Raw genomic sequence first — 16,964 nt, 5'->3', positions numbered from 1 at the left:
ACGCAGATGACGAACACAGTAGAAGTCGATACATTTCCATATGTTTCTGGGTACGGCGTAATTGGACGGCTCCGACGCGCCATAGTTTTCACGCCATTAGTTTTTACAGGCGGGTATTATAACGGTTCCCTTTGTTTAACCGACTTGTTCTTTTTATACCCTGTTATATCTCACGGTACGCCTGCTATATTATGATGGCGTAATACAGGGAAAAAGCTAAATATCGACTGAACAAACAGTAAAGTGACTTTCGCACAGTGAACTACATAGTGTAAGACATCGTAATATTAATTATAATCCATTGATTTTGGGTATAGCATTTCTGTTCGTAACCGGTTTCCCTCCTCAAGGTGTTATACACGTTTGTACGGTTTGATCCACCCACATAGGGGTGGGTGCTGTTGTCTTTATACCCCTGTCACATTATCCACGATCTTCGGGCCTATCGATGGAAGGTCGGCCATATTTAAGACCGACAGAGGGTTGCGCGTATGTTTCACCCGAAAACCGTCCCTGTCACATATAAGCCATACGTTGTACCCTGTACAATTGTTGTGCAATAAAGTTATTATTATGAGCGAGGCTCGGGCGATTGCCGCAGAATCGTCGTCCGATCGATTTTCGCCAAATGTGACAGGGGTATTAACACACCCAAGGTTTGTCTATCTCCAAACACCGTGCCTTTGGCTTTATTCCCATCCGAGAGGACGGCCCTAACCGAAGCTAACCACCCATTTACACCTGAACAGAGCGGAGAAATGGTTGTTTAGTGTCTTATCCTCTAATGAAAGCTCTTGGACGTAACATAAGTTGTAGAACGGCCCCAATCTGAAATAAGAGAAACCACATAATACGATAATGTGATCACTCACTGTTTTCGTTGGTACACACACTCACAGCAATACATGGATGAGACCATAACTTACTGTTTTCGTTGGTAGATCTGTACAATGTGGAGTTCAGAAGCTAGACTCCCTTCTTTGAGGTGGTCCTGTTGTCAGAACACACTCACGGCAATACATGAATAAGACCATAACTTACTGTTTTCGTTGGTAGGCCTATAGAAAGTGGAGTCCAGCAGCTGAACACTCTTCTTGGAGGTGATCTTATCAGAAAAAACTCACAGTAATAAACGAATGAGAAACGCCAAAAATAGCTACTCAAGCAACTGGATATGGTTTTGAAACGGTCAGACGTTTCGGATAGAATCCACTATCCTTCGTCAGTGACACTGAAGAGATCTGGAAGAAACAGGTCTTTTATACTCTAACTATGAATGAAGACAATTTCAGATGTCCAATAGGAAAGGTTGTAAGACAATTCAGACTGAAGACAATGAGAACATTACTTGCTGTGTTCGTTGGTGGGCCTATAGAATGTGGATTATAGGAGCTGTATGTGCACCCTTGTCCTGTTGTCAGAATACACTCAATGCAAAACATGAATGAGACCATAATTTAGCAAACTTACTGTTTCCATTGGTAGGCCTATAGAATGTAGATTAGAAGACTTGAACTCCCTTGTTGGAGGTGGTCCTGTTGTCAGAACACACTCACGGCAATACATGAATAAGACCATAACTTACTGTTTTAGTTGGTAGGCCTATAGAATGTGGAGTCCAGCAGCTGAACACTCTTCTTGGAGGTGATCTTATCAGAAAAAACTCACAGTAATAAACGAATGAGAACATTACTTACTGTGTTCGTTGGTGGGCCTATAGAATGTAGATTATAGGAGCTGTATGTGTACCCTTGTCCTGTTGTCAGAATACACTCAATGCAAAACATGAATGAGACCATAATTTAGCAAACTTACTGTTTACGTTGGTAGGCCTGTAGAATGTAGAGTAGAGTAGCTGAACTCCCTTGTTGGAAGTGGTCCTGTTGTCAGAGCTGAACTCTATCGTCACGGCGTTGGTTCTGGAGATCACACTCGCGTCCTCGGCTTTCTGTTAGGTTACAGAAAACAACTTAGAACCGTTGCTTTATTTACACCAAGCTTTCGGTGACCGTCTGTCACATTCCTCAGGGCAGTTCTGACTGATTCACATTGTACTGCAGTACAGGTGTCGCTGCTCACAGTGCCAGCCTGATGAAACTTGGCATGAACTTTAACTACCATTTCAGACATTGCGACTGTCAATTTGCACATCTTACTTACATGTTGCAAGAGCACATAAACGTTGACGCTATTGCCATGCAAAGGTAATGTGCATATAGATGAATGGATGAATGAATGGATGAGGATCGGCATGCCCTTTTCCGTTAGAGTTATCTACACGTCTTAATTTACCGTTAAGCGTTGTCAATCCCCCCCCCCCCAACCCCATGCAGCCCCTATTTTATAAATGATGTCTCTCCTGCATTATCGATCATAAACGGCAGACGACAAATAGGTGGTCTTTTCATCTCTATAGCTCTTGCGCTAACCCAGTACGTGGTAGTAGTGTGTGTTCAACCACACATATTGTTTCCCAAGTGTTGGTAAACAGAGACAGCCACAACGCGCTTTATACTAGCTAAACCGTGTTGTCCTTACATAGTCGCAGACGGCAGACGACAGCGGTGAGGCCAGTGTGGAGTTGCCGTCGTACAGTCTGACGTAGTCTGGACAGTCCTTGTCCGGGGACGACGGCTTCTCCATATCCACCTACACGGAAACACAACGGGTTTAACCTCTTCTAAAGTTTCCAACAAATTAGCCTCCTGCAGTTCCAGTTTGGTTTGCTAGGGGACATAAATCAGTACATAACACCTCCTTGATAACACTAAATAGAGAAAAGACAACGGTTTAACCTCTTCTAAAGTGTCCAACAATGTGGTCTGCTGCAGTGCCAGTTTGGGCTGCTAGAGGACACACGCATAAAACCAAAAATGTTATCCCCCACCCCCTCTATCTATATGTATATACAAATATTGAAATACGTAATAGATATCGCCATGTACATATGCTGAAAACACAATGGTTTATCCTCTTCTAATGTTTCCAACAAAGTGGTCTCCTGTAGTGCCAGTTTGGGCTGCTAGGGGGAGGGGGGGGGGGCAAACCTGTACATAACACTTAATAACTACGCTTACATAACACTTAATACAACAGATAAAGGTTACCCCCGGTTATAGGGACACTAGCGTTAGCATTATATTCTTATTCGTATGTAGCTATCTAGCTGAAGATAAAAAAGGTCAATTTATCCTCTTTCAAAGTTTCCAACAAATTAGCCCCTGCAGTTCCAGTTTGGGTTGCTAGGGGGCACAAACCTACATATGTACATTAACATAAGACACACATATATGTACGAGTATCTATACTCACCTGTATATGGTGTACGTAGAAGAGTCTCCCGGGGTACCGTAAGGTCAGAGTGCAGTTCACGTTTATAAACAGGTGGATAAAGGTGAACTAGCGTTACTTACCTGTATATACTAGCGTTACTCACCTGTATATACTGCACGTAGAAGAGTCTCCCCGGGTACCGTAAGGTCAGGGTGCAGTACACGTTTATAAACAGGTGGATAAAGGTGAACTAGCGTTACTCACCTGTATATACTAGTGTTACTCACCTGTATATACTAGCGTTACTCACCTGTATATACTAGTGTTACTCACCTGTATATACTAGTGTTACTCACCTGTATATACTAGCGTTACTCGCCTGTATATACTAGTGTTACTCACCTGTATATACTGCACGTAGAAGAGTCTGCCCGGGTAACGTAAGGTCAGAGTGCGTTACTCACCTGTATATACTGCACGTAGAACAGTCTGCCCGGGTACCGTAAGGTCAGGGTGCAGTACACGTTGTCGTCGTAGCCGTAGATGTAGGAGGTGGCCACGCCCTCAGCACTGGCGTCCCACGTGATGTACTGCGAGTCGCTGGCGTCTATCGTCTTGTTGCACATGTTCTTGATGGATACTGAAGAGAAAAGAGTGAAACGTGGAACAAGAATCAAATGAAGGGCACTCGCAGATAGATGTGTAAAGGTTAGGTGTGATACGTCCTTCAATGTAGTATAACCAGCTGCTGCCGCGCCGCTTGCCTTGGAAGCTGGTGTGTTACGCCGAAGGGCGGTTATACCGACTGTATAGATACAGATACAGAAGGACACTGAAGAAAAAAGAGTGAATCATGCACTAAGAATCAAATGCAAATTTCACCCGTACTTCTTATCTAAAGAGAATTCAATCTCACAAATGTATCCGTATCTATATACCCGGTATAACCGCAATTCGGCGTAACACACGAGGTAACAACTGGATAAGAATTGGAGAGACTTCCAAACGTTTCAATTGACATTCACCACTTTTCGTCAACGTCACTAGAATGAACTGACAGAAAAATTGACGATGACGAAGATTGATATGTTTTATAGAGGTTTAGAGATTGAATCGTCTTGTTGCACATGTTCTTGATGGATACTGAAAAAAACCCAGAGTGAAATATGAGATAAGAATATAATGCATAAGTCACTGCTTGATAAAAATTCTATTTTCTGTGTACACACGTGACTAATGTGTCTCTTCAACGATATGTTATCCTTACTTTGAATTACGACATCCATCACTCTTCTTCGGCGACACTACAATTCGAACTGTCGGAACTAGTGACGCTTAAGACGAGTGATGGATGTCACCCCAAACGTCTAATCCAGTTGCAAAGTTCCAATCGCCTTTAGATGTTGTTTACCTTTATGCTGTATAAGGAATGTAGAAAAAGCTATGTTTTGCAAGTGCTACATTGACTTTTCAATATATATTCCGTTTGAACAATTCCAAGCCCAAAGGAAGTAGTTCAGTGAACCTACTAATTCTTGTATTCTACTCACGCAAGTAGTATATTCACGATTCTAAGTACCCTCTATAGAAAAATGCGTTGTGGGTAATTTGTTAAAGGTTAAGGCCCCTGAGACACAAACAAAACACGTCCTGACATTGATATGCAAATCTAAATGATGGTCATAGCGCGAACTGTTTACAAGATAGGAAGCTTCCCATTTGGCATCTTGCCCACAATGCATTCCGCGGCGCATTCTCACTGCGAATCGTGAAACGCCTTATTACCACAATAGTTAAGTGAACAAAGCACTACAGCAAACACAACTACAGATAATGAATCACAAAGTGCCTTGTAAAACACGACGCGTGCCTGCAAGCGGGGGGAGTAATCACATTCTCCGGCATGTTCCGGCGGGATAATCAGTTTACGCAGCAGAAATCTACTGAAGTTGAACGCCAAGGTGGGATTCTATTTTCGTCCTGCGCTCGCAGCCCGCCGCTTCGTTTCATTACCGTTATCAGGTACGTTTGGATAACCGCTGGATAACGCAGGAGGGACTGTAGGCAAATAAGGAAGACTGACATTACAGAGTTTGCAAAGAAAATTGTACCACGTCTTCTTAACGTTATATTTCATGTAAACCGTGACTTTTGAAAGTGTATTTATCATACATTTACGTACAAATAAGCAAAGATGCATGCATGAAACCGAGAAACATTTTGATAACCACTGGATGATAACAGTATGGAATGTAGATGAATAAAAAAAAGGTGGCTGTGCTGCTTCTTTGCTCCTCCGGTTTTCAGAACACTCAATCATTCATTCATTCATTAATCCATCCATACATCATAGTCAGAAATGTACAAAGATGTCAACACGGTACTCGATATGTTAAGTCTTTGATATTCAAACATCAGCCATAATCAACCCACGGGAGAGATAGATAGAGACAAAGACGAATGAAGAGGGCCGGACATGTCTCCTAGCTTATGAAGAATCACGCCAAGCGGTGTAGTCTTAGCTTCAAGACGACTCTGTATCCGATATAAAAGAAATGTGCAAAGATGTCTTCATGGTACTCGATATGTTAAGTCGTTAATATTCAGAAATCAGTCACAATAAAGCCCTTTAGGAGGTAGAGAAAGACAAAGATGAATGAAGAGTGTCTGACTTGTCTCCCAGTTCATGAAGAATCACCCCAAGCGGTGTAGTCTTAGCATCAAGACGACTATGTATCCGACATCATAGAAATGTGTTAGTATGTCGACATGATACTCGGTATGTTAAGTCTTTAATATTAAAAAATCAGCCACAATAAACCACTTCAGCACGTAGAGAAAGACAAAGATGAATGAAGAGTGTCTGACTTGTCTCCCAGTTTATGAAGAATCACCCCAAGCGGTGTAGTCTTAGCCTCAAGACGACTCTGTGTCTGACATATCATTGACGGGAACTGCTGAGGGACAGGGCAAAGATGGGTAATATATTACCAGAGGCTTTGGACTGGCACATTATAGATGACATGCAAAGCTCACTATGTGTCTTTGTCAAGTAACTTAGGGAAGTGTGATTATATAGTAGGGTTGATTCATTCCTCAAGCTACCGACATCTTGCACACTGCAGTCGTGCCTCAGAAAGACATCTGCAGCCACATAGTTCAAGTTTTGAACTTTTATTCAGCCTGTCGGCCAAACTAGTTTCGCTATGTACAGCTTCTTCAGTGGCTAGAGGCTGAAATCAGGGAAGTGTGATTATTTTTCGGAGGGAGGGGACGACAGTGTTCACACGAAGGTTTTGGTGTGGTGACTGCCCTCCCATCGCCATCTGAAATATGTTTCAATACTTTTAATGGGTTTAGATTTCAATATGTTAAGTTTGCTGCCCCCATTTTTAAAACAGTGCAAGTCTTTATTCTACAGTTTCACTTTTCTTATACAGTAAATATACCGGGGATTTTCTTGTAGTTTAACTGGTACCAGCCTCACAGTTGGGCTCCTGGTTCCAATGAGTTGGAAACTGGGAGACTCCGGTTCAATCCTGGGAAGGGCATCTCGGTTGGGGCTGCATGCGTCTTTCGGAAGGGGCATAAAATTTTGGGTCCCATGTTTGAAGAGGTGCATTGAGCACGTTAAAGGGAAAGGATTGTCAACCCCTCCCTGTAAAAATATTCAAGGTACAAGGTAAAAATATATCCTGCTACTTAAATTAAGAAAAGTTGCTGCCTTATGTGCCACTAGGCACCACAAGGCTCTAAAAGAACTGCACGTCTCTTCTCCACATATTGTAATACAATATCAATGATTTAGGCTAGCTCTTATTGTTCTAGAAATTAGTATGCTATATTCATAATCTGCATATGTACTAAGTTTGATACTTGTTTTAGTAATTAGGATGATAAGTTTGTTTCTTCTTTTTTTTGCCATACATTGTACCGTGTACGGTCGTTGCGCAATAAAGTTCTTCTTCTTCTTCTATAATCTATACGACAGACAAGCGCCATTGTATTTGATCTACGCACCACTACTCCATCTCATAGATATTGTCACAGATAATAACAACGCATTACACGCAAGTAGAGTCATCATAGCAAAGGTCAATGTTAAGAAGAGTAAGTCTAAGGGTCTCCGAATGTCTCCATAATACTGCAACCCTGGTCTAGCGTGACCTCACATCGATCCGTCAGACAAACTACTAGGGTTGCTGAGATGGCATTATAAACCGTAAGCTGCACCCCATTCAGGAGAGGCCCGGGAGGACGCTAAAGCGTGTCTTTTGGCATCCACGCCAGGAGGACATATCTAAGCTATTACCGCCTACTCACTCCCCTGGGTGGTCGGTATACAGCGGTATCGATCAGTGCCGTTTTAGAGACCTAACATCGCTGGGGATAACTGAACGTAATACGTCGATGAAGGTTAGAAGGCCGGGCTGTTTTAGGAAACGAGAAATAAAATGTATTCCTAGAAATATACATAAATCACGCCCACGACTCTCCTTTTTTACGTTCTGTGTATGAGAGTATATCTTGTATCATATTCTTCGTTCCCGAAAGCTGCCCGGCCGGGCCCCGGTTTGGAAATGTGATCTAGGCATAATGCGATATGGCAAATGATTATGCAACTGGATATGATTTTGGAAACGGCCATTTTTTCAGATAGCATCCACTATCTTTCGTCATTGATACTAAGTAGATATTTTATACCTGTACTATTAATTGATATGTACATGTAAAGGAGGTGCATACAAAGTTTATGTAGTCAAAGACAAACAAAAGTTATTGGAGTCGATTGAACCTGAAATAGAAGTTTGATCGATCAGTGCCGTTTTATAGACCTAACATCGCTGAGCAGAATTGAACGTAATACGTCGATGAAGGTTAGAAGGCCGGGCTGTTTTAGGAAACGAGAAATAAAATGTATTCCTAGAAATATACATAAATCATGCTCACGACTCTCCTTTTTACGTTCTGTGTATGAGAGTATATCTTGTATCAAATTTTCCGTTCCCGAAAGCTGCCCGGCCGGGCCCCGGTTTGGAAATGTGATCTAGGCATAATGAGATATGCCAAATGATTATGCAACTGGATATGATTTTGGAAACGGCCATTTTTTCAGATAGCATCCACTATCTTTCGTCATTGACACTAATTAGATATTTTATACCTGTACTATTAATTGATATGTACACGTAAAGGAGGTGCATACAAAGTTTATGTAGTCAAAGACAAACAAAAGTTATTGGAGTCGATTGAACCTGAAATAGAAGTTTGTTTTCCGTCCATATTCTAGACCATATGATAATATTTACGTGCTTAAAATATTGCTATGGATTGTTATTATGGCATGTCAAATTTTATTTGTATTGTTTTTGTCTCTGTCAGCAAGGTTAGCCCTTTGTAATAACCACAAGTTAGTTGTGAATCCTGTTTGTAGGTAATGAACAGCCATAGCAATAAATAGATGGATAACATTAAATGAATATTTTACAAACAATACAAAATATACAGTCACACAATTAGAGTAGTAGCTCGCCGCTCAAAGTTTAGAGCTCTAACATTGCTGAGAAAAAATCGACATAATGCTACTAAAGCGGAATATTTACAGCAGAAATTCGAGGTCATTTTAAGCAATAACTTTCGACCAGTGAACGCCACAAGTATTGTGATTATCAGATATGGACTTAACAGTATTTACGAAGCGAGAGATGCTGATATATCATCCATTAGAGAGATCTCTGTCGACTGGCGCGACATTTCCTCTCAAAAAGGTCAACAGTTGTTGGTCCCACCTCTTCCCTGCCGGACCCCAATATCCTGACCCCCCTATAGATCATGTTAGTTAGTTCCCACCGCGACCTTTCCTGTCATCCGTCACACGGAGGAAAAAATCGAACTCTAACAACATGGCGGACGGGGCTCGTTTTACACGCCGCTGTTTCCCGCCAATGGAGGTTGTTACGGGGTGACGATGTTTGACCTCATGTGCCATCAAATCGGCCGCCATCTTGACCTTGCTCGTCACAGTTCATTATAACTTGTTTTCAAGCCAAATCAGAAAGAAAGAGTAGGAATTTGAACTTTGACACTTCATTTTTTGGGCATTCACATGAAGCCAAGTCAGGAATGAATAAAGTCCATGTGGTGTGTAATCATCTTAATGCAAAATGAAATTCTATAAGTTTATCGTATCTAAAACGTTGTGACTCGTTCAGCCATTTGGAGTATCTTGCAACTTCTCTTATATCTATGTCTTACATCCGTCACCAAAAAAAGGTAGGAATGCACAAAAATATTAGATTTAAAGCTGTTTTTGTGAGACGAGTTGCATCATTTTGGAGAAAATTTGCAGAAACATTAAATCCACCCACTGCAGGTTTCTATAGCCACTGGGCTCAGAGGTAGTCTCCTGCGAATTATACTATTATCTTCCAATTTGTGCCAAACAGCATTTGGGCGGCGTCCTCACTGGCCTGTAGGGACCCACAGACAATCACTGATCTCAACAACAGGGTGGAGAAGTAGCTGTAGTGCGCGTTAATCTATAGCCCCCTTTTAGGCTTAGGTTACATTTTCAAACCGGGGCCCGACCGGGCAGCTTTCGGGAGCAAAAAGAATGATATAAAAGACATCAAAATACACAAAATGTCAAATTAATATTCATGGGCATAATATGTGTATTATTATACAGTATATCTCTAGGTATGCATTTCAATTTTTCGTTTCTTAAAACATCCCGGTCGGGGCCCGGTTTGAAAATGTGACCTAAGTCTTAAGTAGACGGTGATCGCTGAGGGGCCGTACACGGACGAAAATTGTATTTATGTGACCCTTGATTTCATAATTGGAAGAATATGTACGATTTGAAAGGCAACAAAACACAAGACACAAGAAAAGTAAAAAAAAAATAATCTATAAATCTATATCTATGAAATCCGTCATGAAATATGTCTATGTCATCTATCAAATCTTAAGCCGCAGCGTCGTCAAAGCCTATAAATGATAAATTGATATGCGATGAAAGCTCATACAGAATCGCTGATCAAAATCACAAGATAGTAAAGTAGCACACGTATGTTGGGATTGCTCTGTAGGCGTAAACACATGAATCCCGGGCGGTTTCTACAATTTTTGTGCAATTACATCTCACGTCTGTTGCCACCAGATTCAGGCTTCCAGGGGACCCATAAATAGTAACATTATTATCAGAGTGTGATGTAAACAAATTTGTTTTCGGTTAAGGGTACCCAGAGAGCACTTGAAATCGAAGTTCTGGTAGAGAGTATTTCATTTGGAATATGTTATAGGCTGTTGGATACGTGGCAACAATACTGCATACTTCAATTTCCCTCCCCTACCTGTGTTTTGTAAGCATGTTTGTGCGCACAATATAGATTAAATCACGTCTGCCTATGCTAACGCTGTTGAACGCAAGACAATGGTGCTAATTTGCTATGATTCCCTGTTGATTTCAATTCCAGTCTTTTGTTAAACCAACTAGCAAAAGATAGTCATCAATGCAATGTGCATACATGTACACCTGTCGTATGAATCAATCCCTTTTTACGAAAGCACTTGAATACATAATTGCAGTTTAATATTCTACAATCCAAATGCCTTTATTCTATAAACATGTTTGAGCGCGTAATGTTGATAAGAAGATTAACGCCCTTACATTTTGTAATTGATCGTCAATGTTTTCAGCTCATGGTACGGAGCGAGACATCCCAGGGGCGGGATTTGTACCCTTACCTAATGGATGGTTCGTCTGATAACGTCGCCATTTTCAGCACCAGGGACAGACACCATCATCTATAACGTTTTATCCTTTACTACAAGACTCTGTAGCCATGTTCAGCACTAGGGACAAACACCACCATCTATAACGTTTTATCCGTAACTACAAGACTCTGTCGCCATGTTCAGCACCAGGGACAGGCACTGCCATCTATAACGTTTTATCCGTTACTTCAAGACTCTGTCGCCATGTTCAGCACCAGGGACAGACACCACCATCTATAACGTTTTATCCGTAACCACAAGGTTCTGTCGCCATGTTCAGCACTAGGGACAGACACCAACATCAATAACGTTTTATCCTTTACTACAAGACTCCGTCGCCATGTTCAGCACTAGGGACAGACACCATCATCTATAACGTTTTATCCGTTACTACAAGACTCTGTCGCCATTTTCAGCACCAGGGACAGGCACCGCCATCTATAACGTTTTATCCGTTACTACAAGACTCTGTCGCCATGTTCAGCACCAGGGACAGGCACTGCCATCTATAACGTTTTATCCGTTACTACAAGACTCTGTCGCCATGTTCAGCACTAGGGACAGACACCATCATCTTTAACGTTTTATCCGTTACTACAAGACTCTGTCGCCATGTTCAGCACCAGGGACAAACACCACCATCTATAACGTTTTATCCGTTACTACAAGACTCTGTCGCCATGTTCAGCACCAGGGACAGACACCGCCATCTATAACGTTTTATCCTTTACTACAAGACTCTGTCGCCATGTTCAGCACTAGGGACAGACACCGCCATCTATAACGTTTTATCCTTTACTACAAGACTCTGTCGCCATTTTCAGCACTAGGGACAGTACCACCATCTTTAACGTTTTATCCGTAACTACAAGGCTCTGTCGCCATGTTCAGCACCAGGGACAGGCACCGCCATCTATAACGTTTTATCCGTAACTACAAGGCTCTGTCGCCATTTTCAGCACCAGGGACAGGCACCACCATCTTTAACGTTTTATCCGTAACTACAAGGCTCTGTCGCCATGTTCAGCACCAGGGACAGGCACCGCCATCTATAACGTTTTATCCGTAACTACAAGGCTCTGTCGCCATTTTCAGCACCAGGGACAGGCACTGCCATCTATAACGTTTTATCCGTAACTACAAGGCTCTGTCGCCATGTTCAGCACCAGGGACAGGCACCATCATCTATAACGTTTTATCCGTTACTACGAGACTCTGCAACAGACCTGAGTAAGCTTACAGATGTGCCCTATGTGGCAGAGACTGTCATTCTTGTATAGGACTGTTCAGCCACAGTCGACGCTGTAGGGTTGATATCTATTAGGATTTTACCATGGTCACTATTGACCGAAGGAGGCCATATATAAAAAGGCCCTGTTCACATCCTCATTCTACTAGGGCGGTAACGTCGCTACGACCTCGTTGCGACCTGAATTGGGTTTGTAGAACCCTGAAGATTGTAATATCATGCAAAATGTAAAAATATGACTGAATCGGCAACAAAACGCACAAAGCGTAAAAATATTCGTTTTTTAATCTATGGAATTCGTTGAGCGCTCTGTCAAGTCACTCGATCGCACTAGTGGAGTGGGGTTATTATTAACTCCCTGCTGTTCCGTAAGCGTTGAGATTTCATATGGTAGATTAAATACAGCGAGGATTATTAGGCTCTGTCTATATGTATGAAGATACGTATGTGATATGTACACTATGAAGATACAGAACGAAGATAAGTGCAGTATGAAGATAGGTATAGTACGAAGGTATGTACAGTACTAAGATATTTACAGTACAAATTTAGATATGTATAGTACGAAGATATGAATTGTACAAAGATATGCGAATTACAAAGGAATGTACAGTACGAATATATGCATAGCACAGAGATATGTACCGTACCAAGATGTGTACAGTACGAAGATATGAATAGTACGAATATATGTTCAGTACGAAGGTATGTACGGTATATATGTATAGCACAGAGATATGTACCGTGCGAAGACATATGCAGCACAGAGGTATGTACAGTACGCATAATGCGAAGATATGCATAGTACAAATATATGTGTACAATACGAAGATATGTTAAGGATGTAACGTTATATTTGTGCTGTATCCATTCCTGATCCGATGATAAGTGGTAATGTCCGTGTTTGTTACTCAGCGCGCCTGTAGCGAAGTGCATAATGCCTGTGAAACATAGTCTCATCACTCACAACGTAATTCCCTCTTCTCTAAAAGAGCTCGGGCAATCCATCAGCTTTGCAGACGTTTTCAGTACATCGGTCACTCATAAGGGTATCTTTATTAGCTTGTGATGGCTTTTAAAGCTCGTTATTATTCACAGTTTGTGTCAAGTTTGTGTCTAAAAGAGCTCGGGCAATTCATCAAGTTTGCTGACGTTTGCAGTGCATAGGTTGCGCATCAAGGTTCTCTTATTAGGTTGTGATGAATATTAAAGCTTGGCATATTTCAGAGGTTGTGTCCAATGTGCAATAAAACCAGCCGCTGCCGCGCCGCGTGCCTGCGAAGCCAGTGTGCTATGTATATACAAATACAGAAACTTGTAAGCGGCGCCAACTATCAAATGACACCCGGAAATTAATAAGCAAACTATTGTCCAAGTACCGTCATCTGGGGCCCTGGAAATGTGCCACAGGTCCAGGCAGCATACCCTACCAGTTTGCAAAATAACAATTATTCAAGCAGCTGAATAGATTTTGAAAACAGTCAGACATTTGAGATATCACCCATTACCTTTCACCAGGTACTAAGATAGTGGATGCTACAAGAAACGTCTGACCGTTTTCAAAATCCATCCGTTTGCTTGAGGAACTGTTATCACTGTCTTAAAAAAAGGAGTCGAACCCAATAACCCAGGATCTAGAGTTAGCTTTACTAGTTTTAGACTAGAGTAGACACTTGTGACATTGTACTTTACACTGTTTGAATCTTTTTATGTTTCCTGCAATTAGCCCATGGGCAGGAATTTGCAATAAAACTTGTTATTATTTTGCGTATCGTAATACCCGAATGCCTGAACCTTTATATAATAATATTGGGTGTATTTGCAGCCAGTAGGTACCTAAAGTATGAGTAATGAGGCTGATTAACGTGGTCGGGGCGCCTCCTCGAACACGGGAACCCCGTTTTACGTCCCTCCCAGAAGACGAGTTCGTTGAATTCTTGGTCTGGCTACAGCAATGCGCCCGTCCTTGGGTGGTCATCCATCCAAGAACTGTCCGGACTGCACGTTGCTTAACTTCCGAGATCGAGGGATTGGGTGTATCCAAAGCGCCGTAGCTTATAGACGTACCCTAGCATTAGTTAACGGGTCACCCCTGCTGGGAGAGGGATAGGGAGAGGGAGGTTTGTTGGCTTCCATGACTCCACACGGCTGCGGGACGCCACGGTAATTGGACCATGAGTTTAGCCCGGAGCTCAGGTGACCTGACGTACCGCGGAGGTCAGAGGTCACCGCCAAACTGCACGAATAAAGGAGCGCCCCAAAGTGGTTTCATTTATTTTACCAGGGAAAACACTCTCAGGCTACTACCTGCTTTTCAGGTGCCCCTGGACACATACATAAACATACAACATGATTTGGAAATACACTGAAATTAGATCTCTACAGGCCCAGCAGGACAAGGGTTATTTCAGATAGCTCGAGTTTATGTCTCAATACCTGTATGACCTCTCTCAGCTTATTCTTGTCAGCGGAATACTTATCTTTCTTCCTGTATCTCTACAGGCTAATTCTGACACCATCTCACGTCCGGGTACATCACAACGCCACGCCCTCCCCAGCAACAGTAATAACGTCGGCAATTTCAAAAGGCCTTGACGTCCCGTGGCGCGAAACGTGCTGACAGAGGATTTGTTCCCGCGGTTTCGAACGCATCATTAACTTAATTAGAGATCGAGAAATGTATAAACATTCTTGGCAATGCAATGCCTATGAAAAACGAACCAATTATGACTAGATGGAATACATACAGCGCAGCATAACGTTCGACAGGGATTAAGGTTTAATTTTGTAATCTGCATTTTCGTTATGTCTAGATTATTGTTAGTTTCATTTTGGCTGGCATAAATTTCATCACTTGTTTGATGTCGCCCGCATATTTCAGAATACCTTGTCTATTGCTGCAGGTGACGGCCCTGTGTAGGCAGCAGTGCAATCCTGTAGGCGTTACTGTTTCAGCAGCAGGGATACTGGTGCTTACCTAAAACCTGAAGCTGGAATTGGACTTTCAAAAACGTTTAGGTCCTAGTCCAAAAAAACCTAAATGTCGGAAACCAAGTCCGGACTTGACAAAAGCTATCACTCAGTTATATTCCCTTTTTTCGTTCTAAACCATCTAAAACCTTCCATAGATTGAGAAATTTGCACTGGAGAAGGACAAAAAACATTTCGTGTTTACTACTGACCTTTTGTATTTACACTTGCTGTATAGCATTTGCATGCATTTTTTCACATTGCATGTCAATTCATGCTAACATGCAACTTTATATGTACCACCCCCTACCCATTCACACCAACACAAACAAAACAGAATCTGTAGGCGTTACTGATTCAGCACCAGGGCCAGACATCACTCCCTGTATACCCGTTACTACGTGGCTCTATTCACACCCCCATTCCACTGCCATTTCAACGCCTATGAAAAATGAACCAACTACGATAAGAAGGAAATATTTCTTTGTCATAACCCTACAAAGCTAAACAAATTTGATAATTGTATTTCATTTATATTTTATTGATTATCGTGATTAGTTTGAGTAATGTCGGCATTTTTTTCACCAGGTGTATATTTTTAACTGCATAGTTTTGTTTATATATGATAATAATCTGCTGCAGGTGCTGGCCCTGTGTAGGACTACGATCTTGTTGTCGGCATCTCACATGTGTCTTTCAGTAAAGCCGTAACGATTAAACTTTCTTGGCAATACAAACACTGTACATATGAAAACGAATCAATTACAACGAAAAGGAGAACATACAGTGCATCTGAATTTTCTCTCGACATAACCGTACCAAGGTAAATCAAATTATCAAACGCGAAAGACAATCGTAACCATCTGAGGTATTTTGAGAGTGTAATTGCCTAAATGATTATGATACTTCACACTTACTTACTGTCACTCTACTGAGAGCGTGTTCAAATAACTACAGACACACACCAACACAAACAAACCAGAATCTTGAATGTCGGTTGCTTGATGTCAGGACTACACTGCCTCAGATGACTTCAGACGCACATCAACACAAGCAAAACAGAATTTGTTTCAGATTGCCAACTGAAGTCAAGGCACGACGTGACCCTTTCCTGTTTGGTTCAGACTTTCTGATGGATTACAAAGCGCAGACGTTGCCCAAGCCTGCAACGCAAGACTATAAGTATAATTTTACCACCTCTACTACCTGCCAATCAATCAAGTCTATCCTTTATGACCATCCTGACAGTTACTGGCTTCCTGTCGCTTCCTGTCACTCTACTGACACGCCAAAAATAGTTACTCAAGCAACTGGATATGGTTTTGAAACGGTCAGACGTTTCGGAAAGAATCCACTTTCCTTCGTCAGTGACACTGAAGTGATCTGCAAGAAACAGGTCTTTTATACTCTAACTATGAATGGAGACAATTTCAGATGTCCAATAGGAAAGGTTGTAAGACAATTCAGACTGAAGACAATTTGGATTCCAAAGAAAACAAAGCTAAGCCAAAGTCAAGCTGAAGACAATTTGGATTTCCACGTCTCACCGTTTCAAAACCATATCCAGTTGCTTGAGTAACTATTTTTGGCGTATCTTATTACCTGGATGTCTAACCTACATCGACGTAATTCTACTTGACAGTTTTTATTTTAGGAATAATCTCCCAAATTACCTCCCACCCCAAAAAAAAAA

General features: G+C 41.8%; 1 protein-coding gene across 1 annotated transcript in view; it reads right to left on the bottom strand.

The window, feature by feature from the left end:
• The window catches only part of LOC118423495 (enteropeptidase-like), a 43,908-nt gene that overhangs the window by 5,909 nt on the left and 21,035 nt on the right, over window positions 1-16,964 (bottom strand). The window contains exons 2-4 of the mRNA XM_035831665.1: window positions 3,738-3,913; window positions 2,539-2,649; window positions 1,816-1,948 (exon numbers count right to left, since the gene is read on the bottom strand). Coding sequence (XP_035687558.1) covers window positions 1,816-1,948; window positions 2,539-2,649; window positions 3,738-3,913 — 420 coding nt within the window. The remainder of the gene's footprint in view (window positions 1-1,815; window positions 1,949-2,538; window positions 2,650-3,737; window positions 3,914-16,964) is intronic.

The sequence above is a fragment of the Branchiostoma floridae genome, chromosome 9, assembly GCF_000003815.2.
Source record: "Branchiostoma floridae strain S238N-H82 chromosome 9, Bfl_VNyyK, whole genome shotgun sequence".
Taxonomy (NCBI): domain Eukaryota; kingdom Metazoa; phylum Chordata; class Leptocardii; order Amphioxiformes; family Branchiostomatidae; genus Branchiostoma; species Branchiostoma floridae.
The sequence above is the reverse complement of the archived record's forward strand: the minus strand, read 5'-3'. Positions and strand labels throughout refer to the sequence as shown.